This window comes from Leptonychotes weddellii, chromosome 8 (genome assembly GCF_054177405.1).
Source record: "Leptonychotes weddellii isolate Sample4059 chromosome 8, ASM5417740v2, whole genome shotgun sequence".
Taxonomy (NCBI): Eukaryota; Metazoa; Chordata; class Mammalia; order Carnivora; family Phocidae; genus Leptonychotes; species Leptonychotes weddellii.
Window position 1 is genome coordinate 55,351,789 of NC_138376.1, and position 16,507 is coordinate 55,368,295.

General features: G+C 39.0%; 1 protein-coding gene across 3 annotated transcripts in view; it reads right to left on the reverse strand.

Annotated features, from left to right (window-relative positions):
* COL12A1 (collagen type XII alpha 1 chain) overlaps positions 1 to 16,507 on the reverse strand; it is a 114,075-nt gene that overhangs the window by 36,497 nt on the left and 61,071 nt on the right. For 2 of the 3 annotated variants that reach the window (XM_081828554.1, XM_081828556.1), the window contains exons 29-42: positions 16,431 to 16,457; positions 15,846 to 15,988; positions 13,129 to 13,258; positions 12,552 to 12,691; positions 11,992 to 12,121; positions 10,392 to 10,534; positions 8,952 to 9,081; positions 8,127 to 8,269; positions 6,331 to 6,460; positions 4,236 to 4,355; positions 2,991 to 3,137; positions 2,146 to 2,262; positions 1,830 to 1,976; positions 1,218 to 1,292 (exon numbers count right to left, since the gene is read on the reverse strand). In XM_081828554.1, coding sequence (XP_081684680.1) covers positions 1,218 to 1,292; positions 1,830 to 1,976; positions 2,146 to 2,262; positions 2,991 to 3,137; positions 4,236 to 4,355; positions 6,331 to 6,460; positions 8,127 to 8,269; positions 8,952 to 9,081; positions 10,392 to 10,534; positions 11,992 to 12,121; positions 12,552 to 12,691; positions 13,129 to 13,258; positions 15,846 to 15,988; positions 16,431 to 16,457 — 1,722 coding nt within the window. The remainder of the gene's footprint in view (positions 1 to 1,217; positions 1,293 to 1,829; positions 1,977 to 2,145; positions 2,263 to 2,990; positions 3,138 to 4,235; positions 4,356 to 6,330; positions 6,461 to 8,126; positions 8,270 to 8,951; positions 9,082 to 10,391; positions 10,535 to 11,991; positions 12,122 to 12,551; positions 12,692 to 13,128; positions 13,259 to 15,845; positions 15,989 to 16,430; positions 16,458 to 16,507) is intronic. The other variant, XM_081828555.1, reaches the window with a different exon arrangement.

Consider the following 16,507-nt stretch of genomic DNA (forward strand, 5'->3'; position numbering starts at 1 on the left):
ATTATGCAAATATATGTTCTTTCCTCATGGAACTGTTCAAGTGGCTTCAAACAATAGAAGAGGAGGAAATCAAATGAAAAGCAATGATGTCCAGAATTTAAGAATAGCCATCAGTGGGTATAGAGATTTTGTGTATAATTAGCGAAGATTTGGTGCAAATAAGGTGTCTTTTCATTTTAAATTAGGCCACTAGAATTATAGGGAGGGAAGAAAGGGAAGGAATAAAACAATGTCTTTGATTTGAATTTTCAGACTTGGAGGGTTAAAAAAAATTAAAATTTTAGTATATAAAAACCTAACATGTAGAATATACAGCACCAGCAGTGAATCCTAATGTAAACTGTGGACTGTGGATGAAAATGATGTGCCAATGTAGACTCATGGATTGTAACAAATGCACCACTCTGGTGCTGGATGTTGACGCCCGGGGAGCCAGTCTAATTTAAAGAAACCTATTATTATTTTACCTTATAATAACGCTATTTGCCCTGTATAATATTATTTTATCCTATAAGAATACACTCTTAATTTTTAATTTTATTTATTTAATAGGTTTAATAAAGTTGTAGCATTCTAGAACCTTCTAAGACAAAAGAAAAATGTTTTTAAAATCTGAAGCTCTTTCAATTAAATGCTGGAAACAGAATGTGGGAAAAAGAATAAACCAGTAGTTAATTAGCTTAAACTTAATCTGATAAAACACTGAGAATTGCCCCAAATTACTGAGAGACCAGTCCTATTAGCTCAGCATGTCTTTTGCCAGTTCACTGCAAGTGACAATTATGTCTCAAACTTCAGTGAATGAACATTTTTTAGCTTTGTGCAATCCAGGGCAGAAGCCAGGAATTCCAAAGCCAAAGGCCCCAGGGGTAGGTTGAAGATACAGCCAAAACCATTCACAGCGCCTACTGATGCCGGCAGCCAGGAGAAAGAATGTCCATCATGTGACCATGGACTATGCAAAGTATCACTAGACATTAATCCGCAAAATCGAGGAAACAGAGTTCCAACTGAAGCACTATAGTTCATGACTGATTTCATACACACCAAAATGAGCGGGGGGTGAAGAACAATTACTGATAATCTTTTTTTTTAATCTAAAAATTCTTCAGCAGGAATAGTAGATCAGAAATACCCTATATCAATTGGAAATCACGTATAGGCTACATAAATAAGAAGGCTCTAAATCCCTACCAGCTGAATGTACCGCCACTTACCATCCCGGGCCGGTGGAATTGTCGGAGGGGGAGGAGGTGTGGGTGGCTCCGTAGGGGCTTCTGTTGGTTTTACAGCTAGAATTAAAAAAGAGTAATTAGAAGAACAGAACCTGTGCAAATTTCATACCACAGGAAGTCCATTTTATGAGCAATTTAAGTCCTAGATAGCAAATCAAGTCTCATTGGCACTGATAGACTGGAAATTCTATTTTATCCAAATGTGGTGTCATCTGTAGTCATTCGAACGCTGACTACAGCTGTGGAAAGCAAAGCCACGACTCAAAGGACTCATGAAAGACCTTCGAATAGGGTCAGTGAGTAAAAGTCACTACTACGGGTGCATATTCACCTTCTCACTGCCAGCTAGAACCTTATCTCCCTCCTGTAGCCTTTTCCTTAAAATAACACCAACTCTGTAACAGGGAAAACATGGATTTGTTATAGAGAAAGGTCCTGAACCAGCTACAGATTCCTTCTTCATGAATCTGCCATCATTATAATTACTGTGGTCCATAGGAAGAAGTGCCTACACGGGAGTCACATAAGTCTCCCTCACCTAGAACGTTCTAATCTGAAGCCATACAGAGATTTTCAGATTACTCAAAAACTTACTGGTATGTTCTTTGACAGAGACTCCCGGTCCCTCGAGATTTGGTGTCTGCACAAAAACAGTGACACCATAATCAGCGTCTGGTGAAAGACCAGTGAAGCAGTAACTGGTTTCTGATCCACGCACTGTGATTTCTTGTCCTCTGGTTCCTGATTATGACAAAAGGAAATACCAGTATCACCATCAACTATATTTAAAGACATTTTTATATATCATTTCATCTCTTTCACTCCTTTACTGAAGTTTAAAATGTCGCTACTATGTGCTCCAGTTCTTTATTATTATTTTTTTAATTTTTTATTTTTTTGGCACACGTACCATCTGCGGGGCTTAATTTTAGCCTGTAGGAGGTGGCTGCCCGGTGAGGTGACCATCTAACACAGAATGTATCCCACCCAACCTGGTAAGTTTTCAGATCTGTCACATTTAAATACACTACAAAATAAAAAAAGAAATAGATTTACTTTGCAAATAAAGACAAAAAAGCATACTTTTAATCATAACACAATTTTAAAACTTCTGTGGCTGAAAAAAAAAAAAAGCCTAAATTCTTAGTATGTCTCCCTGTAAGAAACTTACATGAAACATACATGAAAATGTGGTACAGCTAAATCAGACCTCTCTTTCTATCACTAATTTTCAATAGAAAGAAATTCCACATAGTCCCACTGGACACTACATATCGTCTCATGTAAAATAATAAGAAATTTTTCTAAAGGGCTATCTCCTAAGTCTTTAAATAGTTATTCAGTACTTGTTGACAACAAAATCTATCTTTGGGCTGAGTCAGTAATCACAGCATTTCTGTGAAAACTTTCAATTAAATCAATGCATTTAGGTAATATATTTTTAAACATCATATGTCAAAAAAGTACATAGCATTCCAAATCTCATTTTAGAGATAATTCGTGGATAAAATCATAATTTCTATACTTTTTATCTTTTAAAATTCAAAATATATCTTATGAGAAGTAAAAATATCTCATCACATACATCTTTGTATACTCAGTTATATTCCTTATATATTTGTTTGGCTGGACAAGAAAGAGCCACTTAATGCTGAGGAAACATGCATATGTTAAGAAGAAATAAAATTAAAACAGGCTGACCTTGCAATTTGTACTACATTTTTCTTACAACCACAAAAAAGATACATGACTCACAGGTAGTGCCTTGATCCGTCAGAGGGACACTGAGTCCAGAATCATACTGAGCGTAAACATTCACATCATAAGTAGTGCTAGGATTGAGATTGTGCAACGTGTATGATGTCATTTCTCCAACAAAAACTTCCATGGGCTCATTGGAACCTTTAATAACAATCACAAAAAGACAAAGAAATATTCCACCCCAGTCTCATATTTTCCTTAAAATCAAATAACTTATACTCAAATGATAGTATGAATACCATTAATTCCACAGCCCATCATGCACTTGCTCACTGTAACACACGTTCCATTATATAGTGAATACAAAACTATAAGCAGAGACTCAATTCTTCACCTTATTCTCAAAGCATACATAACACAGTACCTAGAACGTAGTAGATATGTCATCAATGTTCCTTTAATGAATAAATTCAATCACACAGTCAACTACTCTAAATCCTGAAGCCTCTTCTCTAAGCCCCACTTTGGCAGCATAGAGCTTTGCATATAGTAGGTGCTCAATTAACATTTTTCCAATTTGTTGTAGAGATGATTTAAGAACTTCTGTCTTGGTCCTCGTCCCACAAGTTTGGTTACTAAAGGTCCTCAGTTACCAACACTTCCTCCTCCTTTCAGTTATCTCTCTTAAGGCCCACGTTTCCTTTCTCTTGTCCTCTCTCCTTAATCTTTTCCTCTCTCCTTAATCTTTTCCTAGCTCACACCCTTTCTGGGGTGTGGAAGAGACCCTGGCAAAATTGGGATGAAGAGTATTTTTCTTCCATTTTGCTAAGCATACAGACAGAACAGGAATAAAGATAGCAAATCAGTTAATCAAGATGATATCCATTTAGGTGCACATGTCAATGGGAAGTTGAAAGCAAGCCCAGCAAGAATAAACTAAAATGCATATGCCCCAAATGGAATAACACCTTGACATAATGGAAAATATATGAGTTTATATTGATTAAAAATGCATTATTTCACAATCATAATAACTTATAGAATGTCTGGACACAGATTCCATTTGTGTAATTTTATGAACCAGGCCAAAGTTTTTAATCATGCAATTTAATGAGAGTCTCATCTACACTCATAGTAACAATGACACTTCAGACTATTGGCTTAGAACATTATTTCCAAAAATTTATTGCCTCTAGTGGGAGGGGATGTGACAACTGAACTATCAAGAGAATCTAATGAACTCCCTCATAACAAACAGCTTTCTGATGCATTTTTATGATAATAAATGTTCTTCCTTACCCATTGGTTTATACACAATTTTATATCCAAGAACCGGAGAGGGTGAAGGATCCCAGGATACCCTGAATCTCGTGTACCATTCATCAGAGATGTGTATGTTTTGTGGTGGAAGCAGTCCCACTGCAAGCAAATATTGGCACACATTACTGACCTTTCATTGACACACAAGGAGGGCATAGAACTTTATGAGTACTGAATATGAGTACTGATAGTGTGGTCCCATGGGAATAATTTAATAAAATCCTATAATGCCCTCATCCAGAAAACAATCTAAAAGTTTTGCAATGTTCAACAGAAAGTTTAGTAGTTGTCCAAATTCAAACAGCACTCAAATGGACTCAGCAACTGATGTGTCCCAGAGCTGTTAGGTTATATAATGTAGAATTACAGAAACTACAAGAGATCTCATACCATTTTTAACATGTTATAGATCACAGATTGTTAGAGCCAAAAAACAATTTAGAAACTGTCTAGTCCAACCAACTTATCACATAAATAAGATTCGATTTGCCCAAGACCACACAGCTAGCTAGTGACTAAAATGATGTTCATTCCCAGCACCCTCCTATCCTCCCCCAGCATAACCTAGAGCAAATCCTCAAGCCTCCAGAGGTACTTACTGCCTCCAACTACATACCCTGTAAACCAATGCTGTCAGGCAGCATGCTGAGTCATCCCTGAGTTATTATTTATCTCATTACACAAATAGAGAATTCAAGTTAAAAACTTTTTTTGCAAGAGAAACTAGAAACGGCTTTGGCACATCCTGGAAAATTCAAGTCTGGTAAAGATTTTTTTATGTATTTTGAAAAGCACAAAATTCTAAAACATGCCATTTCCCCCAGAAAAGTACCAAAATATATTCTAAAACCAAAGGGAATGTGAAAAATGAAAGGTTGTTCAATTTAAATCATCTTGAATCACTAAACTGAGTCTCCATTGACTCAGTTCTGTAGACAATAAGCATCAATAAATATATAAATTTCCTGGCCTTGAGAGACTAAGCTAAAACAACTCTAGTCACGCTTTTCCCTTGGGAGCTTTCAAATGTTACCTCTCCCAAATTCTGTAATGTCAAGATTGTTTAAGCACCAAAAGAGTTGGGGCAACCGAATGTAGCAAGGCACCTGAAATCAGTTACTTAAGTGGATTTTTGCAGAATGAAGTGGAAAGAGGAACGCCCATGTTGACCAGTAACAGAACTCAGACCTATAGCCCAGCCTGCCTTTATGCTGAACCAGTGACTTTCAATCTTGGCTGTACACTAGAACATAAGCAGATCCAGGCCACACCTCAGACCAAATCCATTAGTATCTCTGAGGGTGGTACCCAGGCACAAGCATGTTTTAAAACTCCTCAGGTGATTCCAACAAGCAACCAATCTGGAGAACCTTTGCTCTAAAAGTAAGAAATTGATTCCTGTGGGCGCCTGAATGGCTCAGTCCTTAAGCATCTGCCTTCGGCTCAGGTCATGATCCCAGGGTCCTCGGATTGAGCCCCGCGTCAGGCTCTCCGCTCCGCGGAAAGCCTGCTTCTCCCTCTCCCACTCCCCCTGCTTGTGTTCCCTCTCTCGCTGTGTCTCTCTCTGTCAAATGAATAAATAAAATCTTTAAAAAAAAAAAAAAGAAAAGAAATTGATTCCTATGTAAGTTAGAAAGGGGCCCGAATGCAAATAATTTTCTGTAAATTACTTGGTACAATAGAAAAAAATTGTAAAGACAAAAGATGATTGATAATCATCTTGCTTCTTTATGACTTAAGATTCTATCAGGATAGTGTTTTTGCTGATACTACATTGACTGAGTTAACAGCTACCTCCTTCACTGATCCCACACAAACTAAAACATTATTCAGAAAATATGCGATGGTTTTCCAAAGCAGAAACAAAACTATCTCAACAAAGCAGAAGATGCAGATTTTTGTCTCCTTTTTCTTCTTTTAGTGGACTTCTAAAAAGTTAACATAAAATTCTGCTCCCATATCATTTTTGCCAAAATTCCATGTTTAATGTAAATGTTAATGCAGCATTATGTAGTATTTGGGATGCATTGGTAAAGGCAAAACTTAAAGATTATAAAAGGGATAAGACATTTACCAGTTCTTCCATTTCCTGTTAGATGGCCACCATCTCCATCTTCATAAACAGCAATAACAGTAATTTTATATGGAGTATCAGGTTGCAGCGGCTGCAGCATCACATTATTCCTTCTGCCTGGGACTGTGGTCTGTAGGGAAGTTAAATTACAAATTAATTATCAGCCAGAGGCCTTCCAGATCAAAAGACAACACCGTTTTATTTCTATAAACAGCAACGGTTTCTTCATGTTTTGCTTCTGTTACACAATGCTCATGTCAAGGTCTACACTGTTTCTGTGCAGCATGCAAGAATGGTTTGAGGGTCAGAGAGATCTGAGCTCGAATCCCAGATCAGCCATTTACCAGCCTTGTGACTTCCTGTCTCTGGAGGAAGTTGTGAGGAGGAAAGGTAAGACCACCCGTGACACCTCGGTGCATACTACTGACTACTGCAGCACACAGCAGCCCTACGTTTGTCTCCATCTCCCATCTGTGTGTTACATTTTCATGCATGCCTGCAACAAGTATGCACCATGCAGCCACTGTGGGCCGGGCGCAGTGATCGCCGCTGGGAATGCATTGGTGAGCACACATGCGCTCTGAGCCTGCCCTCAGGAGTATCAGCTCGGCTGATACTAATTAGGTGGAAAAGATGAAAAACAGGAAATGGAAAATACATTCAACTACCTCCATGAAGAGGATGCAAACCAGATAAATCTCTCAATCTCTCTTCCAACACTATGCTTTACTTCTACAAACAACGTGCCTCGCTTACGCCAGTGATTCGCAGCACAGAGTCCCCTGGTTACAAAGAGTGAACTGGGGGGGATTATATTTTAATGTTTTCAGAAAGTGGGGAGAAATCAAGTACTCGTCCGTGGCAATGCTGAATAAACGCTAAAGCACCAGCTTCTATGCTTTGGCAAACTAAGTGTGGTAATACTGTTTATCTCATTTTGATCAGAAACTCTAAATGACAGTTACATGTGTTTCTGATGAATAAAAATGCAGGTTTGAATTAAAGCTTAACATATCAAGTTCAAAGAGATGAAACATAACATGGGGAGAACAAAGGTGGAATGATCCAAGAGGGTCTGTGGCAAAATGGTTGCAAACCACAGACCTAACCGCTTTATTATCAGTATTTTGTGTAATTTTCTCCTGACCTATGACTTCTATCAATCAGTACACTTTTTAAAGAGTGGTGAGTTTTTCCATCCATAGCAAACGGATATGCCTGGTGAGGGCAATGAGGAAGCTCCAAGAAACCTAAATCTGGTTCGAGAGAGAGAGTGTGACACACAAAAAGTTTGAAACTAATATGAGAGTATGTATATTCCAAAACCAAAGTGTAATGAAAAATGTTAAATTTAAAGAAAAGAGACATCAGTTAGCACTTGAATACTTAAGTGGTATCTTGTAGAGAAATGAGATTTAAAGAAAGGATAAGATTTGGATGGTCACATCTTTTGAACATTAAGTAGCTCAGAATATTAGGTATCATGTCTCACTAGACCCAGTTCCATGAATAAAATTTGGTGGCTAGAAATATGCATTTCATGCAATAAGACAATTTTCCGATCTGGCTTTAGAACAGAAATGGGCCCAAAGACATTGATTCTCTGTAATGTGGGAGGCCACATTAGACGCATTTGAGTGTTCCCAATATCATGTCAGAGGAAGTCATATAAAACATGACTGTCACACAATTACTCAACTGTAATCACAGTACACTCCCAAAGAAAAAAGCTTAATTTCACCTTCCAACCAGGTAAGAGTTTACAAAATGCTCAACTAAGTGAGAAGTGAACTCACATATTCATCAATGGGATCTCCAACAGTGGGAGAATAAATGATCCTGTATTGCTGAACTGGCCCATCGGCATGATCCCAGGACACAGAGAGGCTATTGGTTGTCTCCCCAAAGACTCTCATATTTCTTGGTCCACTTCGTGGTACTAAATAAATAAAAATACAATCAAGTTAGTTGCCTGCCTGTGAGCACAGTGGACATGGGGGTGGCGGGAGGGGTATAAAAGAGTTTTACCCGGGTCAGATTAAGGAAGTCATTTGTGGGAGTTTCACACTCATTAGGATGTTTACTCCCTTATGATAAAATATAGACCTCCTCTGGTTTTAATGTGAAACCATAAACAACAGAAAGTGCTACATTTCAGAGCTACGGTTACATGCTGAACTTTCAGTGACATTGAGCTAGGTTTGAGCTTAAATATAGAGACTGGGAGAGCAAGGGATTATCTTAAACTACTATAACCACCTCCTGTTTAATGAAACATAGAGGCGGAGCCCTCACATTTCTAAAGTGCCTGCTTGGTGACAAGACTCACTGCAGGGCAGAAGAGAAAAGCCTCTCCTTAACTTAAGTCCCAGATGAGAAAATGGCCCACAGCAGTTCACTCAGCCCCGACGGCTGTCACGGGCCCAGAGCCTCAGCCTGGAATTTGAATGTGGGGATGCCCAGGCAGAACGGCCTGCCCAGGCCTACCCTCACCTGTGCAGAGGTGGAGAAAGCTCTCACCACCTCTCTCTCACCACCCGCCTCCCTCTTCTCACTCACTCAGAGAAGCCCTGCCAACCGAGTTACAAGGGAATGGGGTGGAGAAAGGATTTCTGCCTCACGCGTTCGGCCCTGGCCAGGGCTGGGATTCCCCTCTCCATCCGAGTAGAGAGCTATAATGTTCACAGAATAGGGTGTGTCGGGAATCAGCCGCTCCAGGTGAACCGTGTGCGTGTTTCCTGGCACCACAATCTGGAGGGGAGGAAATGCCAAATTCTGCTTGACAGCAACTCAAATGCTTATCAGGTCTTCTATTAGTCAACATAGTAACATTTATAATAAAAAGCTGAGCCTAGGCACATCAGAAGCTAACTACTATACTTCCTCGTGAGATCCGACAAAGCCACACCGTGAGATACAATTTCTCCTCAGAAATTCCCCCTCCCAAAAAAAAGTGAGTTCACACTCACTAAGCTAATAAACATACTGAGCTACCCTTACTAGCTTCAATCATCTCTCATTTATGTTTATTGTGAAGATTCCCAAATACAACATCCGGGACTCATGGTAGTTACCTACAGAGCATCCCGAATGTTAGACACACATAAGAGAAGGGGTCCCCCACACACGCTAGTAGGGAAGAGATTTGGTGTTAAAATAGAGAGCCACTCCACAAATGGATAAGGGCAATGTTGTCCTACCATACACAGGGACAGGCAAATCATTTGTTTTTCTTTGTTCACCACCATTGTCCATATTTATAAAGACATAAATTAGTCTATTGATTTACTTTCCCTTAGGTGTTCTGAGACTACTCGTATTCAAATTAGTAGTTTCTGATTCTTACATTGTCAATCTACTTATAAAACTGAATAGTACTGGGAACAGAAAATAAACTGGACAATTTGTAAGAGCCAGTGAAGGCAAACATTAAGATATTTTCATAACATGGGGCACCTGGGTGGCTCAGTGGGTTAAGCATCTGCCTTCGACTTAGGTCATAATCCCAGGGTCCTGGGATCGAGCCCCGCATCGGGCTCCCTGCTCAGTGGGGAGCCTGCTTCTTCCTCTCCCCGTTGCTTGTGCGCTCTCTCTCTCTCTCTCTCTCTGTCACTATCTCTGTCTCTCTCTCTCAAATAAATAAATAAAATCTTTTAAAAAAAAAGATTTTCATAACAGAGACATTTCTATGTTACAACAAAAGCCCATATCGACAAGGTCTATCAATGATTTGCATTTACTACTGGGCTTTTTAAGTCGTATAGCTAATTTGTATTTTCCCAAAATTCATTTTTGCCAACTAACCCTGTAGTTAGTACACTTGTCTTGAATCATTAGGAGCAACCATCTAAGCATATTCATTATCATGTTTGTGGTTGGCATTCTCACAGGCCAGCAAACAAGGCACAAACACAAGGCTATGTTCATCAGGAAAGGACATTTCCATGAGACTGGGGGCCACACCAACAGCTGACTTACTGTTCTGGCCCAGCAGCCATGGCAGGAGGCACAGGGAATCTACACAATTCTTGGAATGAACTCATAGAGGACAAAATACTTACAGATTCCGAGGGTCTCGTGCCAGCCACAGGAGAATACACGATGCGATACTGTTGCACGGGCCCGGGCGCGGAGTCCCAGCGGACATCGAGGCTATTTGGCATCGGATTGTACACGTGGACATTCCTTGCCAGCCCTCTCACCACTGAGGAAAGAAAAGCCGACACATCTATGCTGAAGTCTGTTTATATATGTTGAGCTTTCACGATCACTTCTCTAGGACTTACGCTCTGTAACAGGATAAAACACTGTCCTCCTTCCATTTCTAATTATCTACCCACAAAAGCAGATTAAAACCCTCCACATCCAAATTTAGTCGAAGTTAGCCAATTATGGCCTTTGTCAATATGGAAGCAAAGTTGTTGCCGATAAAAACAAGCTAGTAAAAGTAGTAGTACTGGACTGGCCATAAAAGGACAAGGAATAAGGGACAAGAATCTGGAAAAGAAGCTTTGGTTTTACAACACAGATAATGGAGAGATAGAGAAAAGGAATTGTAGTGTCTGCCTTCTAAGTACAAACTGACAACAGCTATGAAGCCCATCTAATTCAGTCCGCTGGCTTCAATTATTCATTCTTTCATTCATTCCTTCTTCATTCAAGAAATAGCTACTGATGTGTTCTGTGATTAAAAGAAAAGGCAAGGGCACCTGGGTGGCTCAGTTGGTTAAGCAACTGCCTTCGGCTCAGGTCATGATCCCGGAGTCCGGGGATCGAGTCCCACATCGGGCTCCCTGTTCAGCGGGGAGTCTGCTTCTCCCTCTGACCCTACCCCCTCTTGTGCTCTCTCTCACTCTCTCTCAAATAAATAAATAAAATAAAATCTTTTTTAAAATTTTTTTAAAAAATAAAAGGCAAAAGTAGGGAAAAATAGAACATACATTCAGTTCTCAATTAACTGCCCCAAGTGGGACTTAGAAAAACATACAAATTAAATCCATGTATTAACCCCAAAGTCTACTTGAGTCAACAACATCATCTTTCTAGAGCACTAATCTCTTACCAAAAGAAGCCACCCATACTTGCTTCCTTTTAGCCATCAGCAAGTATATTTTTAAAGCCAAAGAAATTATTTATTAGTATGCACAAAAGCCTGTAAGCACTATTATGAAGAACAGTAAAACTGCTATAAACTGGTTTCTCAAGATGTTAACAGCAAACGAAAGCACACAGAATTTTGATGACCAAAAGCACTTCATGAGCAAACCAGAGAAATGTGCATCAAGTAATGTGATAAACAATTCACACTCTCAAAGCCAATTACAAAGCACTGCTTCACACAAATGTATAAAGCACAAAGCAAAGCAAAATGAACTTTCGTCAGTGAAAGAGAATGACTGAAATAGCAGACTGATGATCGTATGCACATTCATAAATCCTGATAGTATCATTTCAGTAGAAAAACACCATAATAAATGTGTTATTTCATACATTGAAGTGTTAACAGTTGGTGGTGTTTGGAAGATAAATCATGGGTAATTGGTATATATTTATTTTATCATTCAGAATTTTCAAAATTTTCTTAGTGGGCCTATGTGGCCTTTATAATGAAAAGCAAAATTTATAATGAAAAAGCTAAATTTTTCTTCCTTCTCAACTTACATGTCCTTCCAGTATCTGATGTGCGTCCTCCATCACCTTCAGTATAAACAGGAACTACTGTAATGGTGTATGGGGTATCTGGCTGCAGATTCCTAAGAATGGCGTAATTGGTATTCCCAGGGATTGGTACCTAAACATTTTAATAAACGTAAAGCACTTGATTTGAAAAACTTGTAAAAGAAATAATTCCTCAAACAATGTAATACGCAAAATACTAACTCAAGACCAAGTCAAGAAGCAAGTTCTGTAATATTGGGATATAAGGTGCACCCCATATGAACTGTTACAAGAGGTTATAAAGACTTCTCTAGACCCCTAAACTCACTCTAGGATCCCCCTTTAGAACTTCCAGAAATAATTACCTCCCCCAGCTCAATCCCCCCCTCTTCCCCATCACCCTGGCACTAAGGCAACAATCTATTACCCTCTGTCAAGTTCTAGTAAATGAATACGAACTTCTTCAACCCTAAAGCAAATCAGTTAACATTTTTAGCTCAGCTTTTAAAGCATTCAGCTATAGTTTAAATAAACATGTAATTTTCACTCCAGGACATAATTACCAGTTCCTCTGGACCACCTGCTGTTGGTGCATAGAAGAGCTTGTACTGACGAGGGTTTCCCTCCGCATGGTCCCAGCGAACATTCAAGGTGCTGGTAGAAGGGTCATACACTCTGAGGTTCCTCACAGTATTCAGAGGTTCTGCAATGCACAGAAATCACATGACACTATGATCCTAACCACCAAGCACACTTGAAATGCAGGTACCTTGATATTTCCAAGGCACCTTGAACATGGCAGGGACCCCACAGTGGGGCCCCTACAAATATTTGTTGAAGTAGTGAATAAATAAAAGAAAGTCTGTGGTAATCTGGTACATATGTCTCCTCTCCACAAGATATTTTTGTCCCAGGGTGGTTTTTTGTTTTAGTTTGTTGTTTTTTAATCCTAGAAAGTAATAAATGTCTTTCTCCATAAACAGAGACCGGTAACTCCAAGCAAGGATATTAAAAGCAATTAATGTCATTTTTAAAAATGCATTAAAATTTGATTAGCAAAACCGAGTCACCCCACTGTTTCCAGGTAAAGATGGGATTCTGTGGTAGTTATTAAAGAAGCTATAGGAGTCTGGTACTTACTGGTCTTGCCTCTTCCCGTCATCCGACCTCCTTCACCATCAGGATAGAGGGAGGACACAGTGATGGTGTAAGGAGTATCAGGCTTCAGTTTCTGCAGGACCACGCTGTTCTGCCGCCCTCCGATTGTGGTCTGGAGCAAAACAGGGCTAAGTGTTAGCTTTGTTCTCTCCGTCTCACTGATCTGTTAGAGAAAGCTCTTTCTGCAAGGGAGCTGTTTGAGACCCTGGCCAAAATCTGGAAACACATACCACACTGAAGGTTTAAAGTATATCTTATGGTATCATTTTTTAAAATTTTTTTATTAACATATAACGTATTACTTGTTTCAGGGGTACAGGTCTGTGATTCATCAGTCTTACACAATTCACAGTGCTCACCATAGATAGTTATGGTATCATTTTAAATGTAAAATATGCACCTTAAATCATAAAAGGCACTCTAAGCCTTAAACTGGTGACCTCAAAAAGATATTCCAACTTGCTCGCCACCAGCACAGCAAAATTTCATCCAAAACACATTTCACAGATCTCTTCCCCCAAAAGGCATTAATCATGAGTGAGCTGGAAAGGAGCTCTAAGATAGCAAAGAACTGCCAAATATTAGAGGCTCCACACCGTTTGCTACTATTTTTACTTTTGTACAGGGTTTTTTTTTATTTGCTTTAGAAAACACATTAAAATCATTCAGCAGAAGATCTAAAACTTTGATGTTTCCCCCCACAAAACTGCCATTCTAACAGCATTAGCTGTGCAAACTATGTGATGGACCCTTGGCCAGACCACACTCAGGCCGTGGTTCCCAGCCATCTCTGTGATACCAGCCTAGCGGTATGAAGCTTTTCAATTTCCTTCAATTACAGAGTTTGGAATTTTTTATTCAGTGCTTAAGGCCATCTAGCTATCTTGTTGAGAGAAAATTGGTATGATTTGTTAACAGTCTACCGAATTCAAATACTTATGTGATACTAATTAAAATCGTATGAAAATGGCCCGCTGCCCACAAAGAGTGCACATCTGGAAGGCTGGATGCGCTAGTAACAGTCCAGATGTTTCCAACTTACCACCCATCAACTCTTTGAGTTCCAGAGAAAACCTCAGTGAAACACTGCACTTATCCTCAATATGAGGCAAATTGAACAACAGTGGCTAATTTTACTAAATTGAATATTTGATGTTATGAGAGAAAAGTATCAACATCCGTACAAGCCATTTGATATTTAACAAATCTGAAGGCGTCCACTTAGTAGAACTAGCCCTATGAGTAAGTTGTCTACCTACTTCTCCTGTCCAAATCTCCAAAATGATTCTAGTATCAGTGATTCATTACTTTATTTCATGGACTAGCAGTAAAAGGCAAATATCCCTAAGAATAACAAACCTCGAGGGATTATCAGCTAATACTTTCCAGAGAATGAGTTTATGAGACTCCTTCAAGTTGTAACAAGCCTCTGCGAGACAGTAAGGAGACTAAGGACAGCAGTTGGAGAGTTGCTATCACCAAGCAGGGAAATGCTGAAGACAAGCCCCCCCTGCTTTATAGTTTTACCTAAATCTGGCCTGGCATAGGAAACAGAAGTTCTGTTTCTGACATGAAAATATCAGTTCATCCAATGTGTCTTATCTTATTTCCTACAAAAGCCAGTTAACTACAGTTGGTATTTAGTTTATTATTGGTAACCTATTTAATTAGACAAAATTTCTATCCAAAAATACTACCTAAGACCAATTGTATGGAAACCTCAAAAGATCAACTCAAAAGTTACACTGAGGATGGGAGAGTTTCTGGTTCAGCTAAGCTCACTTAATATGCAATATCAGAAACCTTTAACCACTGCCAGCATCCACCCTTGCTAACATCTCTAAACTGGGAAGATGTAGAACCCATTTGCTGGAGCTCCGCAAGTCAGGTGACTAACTGATAATAACTCATCTCTCTCTCTAAGACCATGTGAGGAAATACTATAGCCCAAAGAATGTCAACAAAATACTAGGCCTTACCAAAAGAGGCATTTGAAATAAACCAGGAGGCATCCCCCCCGGCATAAAAAATCATGATGTTTCCTGACCTATGATCATATATGTGCAGTTCTAGTCATACATTTCACAAAGCCAATCTGGAGAAGGTTCAAAAACAGACAACTAACGTAAGCAAGGTAAATGGACTAGGACTCTGTTAAACAAGGGAAGATCAGAAAGATAAAGAAGATGAAGGCTATTGACAGTCATACCATCTTTCTCAGAAACCTCCATTTGGATAAATATAAAAATGATAAACAGATCTAGATCTGGAAACTCCAGATATAAGAGATACCTTGTGATATGCAAAAACTGGAAAATTACAATAACAGAAATTTGGCAAACTTTAAGTATTTGATTAAGTTAGAGAGATACAGATTAAAAATCTAAAGACCAAAAAAACCTAGAAATCTTCATAGATAATCCACCCTAACAGTTTTTAAGGGAAATGTCTATGCATGAAGTACATGCCTGATGCTGTGGGGCCACCTACAATGAAAAGCAACTTTCATCCCCCATGAGAATGTCCACTGAGTTCCCATCAGGAATTGAGTCAAATAACTCCATTCATTACGGTAAATTTTGCATCTCTCAAAGTAGTATGACTAACTACACATTTGCGGTGGGGCGGCGGGGGGAAGGAGTTTGAGGAGAAGAGGTAGAATTTGTCCAAGTTACTATTTTTTTTTTCAAAAAAATTACCGTTTGCTCATTGCCTTCTCCTGTTGAAGGCTGGTAAGTGATTCTGTATTTCTGCACACGACCACTGGCAGGATCCCACTTAACAGTCAAGCTGTTAGAGGTTGCGTTGTACACCTGAAGGTTTCGTGGGCCACTTTTTGGAGCTGAAAAAAGATTGTTGAGAAACAGAGTAAGCTCATAGAATGAGGCCTCCTCCCAAAATAAGCACCATTCACAAGAAAATCAGTATACTTTTAGGTGGAGCACTGCGTGTTATACGCAAACAATGAATCATGGAACACTACATCAAAAACTAATGATGTAATGTACAGTGATTAACATAACATAATAAAAAAAAAGATTAAATTTGACCTCATGATAAATGATTGTCATGGAATCTTAAATGACTCCTTAACAAATGACAGTAAAGAAACGTTTTTCAAGAAAGGTTTTTAAAAAAGGTTCCAATCAATGCCTTCCAATTTAAAAGCAGAAAACCTATTTACGATGGATTTTGTGGTATTTTCCATTCATTCACTTGTTCATTCATTCATTCATTCATTCATGATTTGATCATTCATACAGCTCAGCAAATTAAACTCTTACCTTGTGTTGTTAAGGGTATCAAACGTGCTAACATAAAAAAAAACAGAATTTGGGGAAATATTACTAATATAGCTATA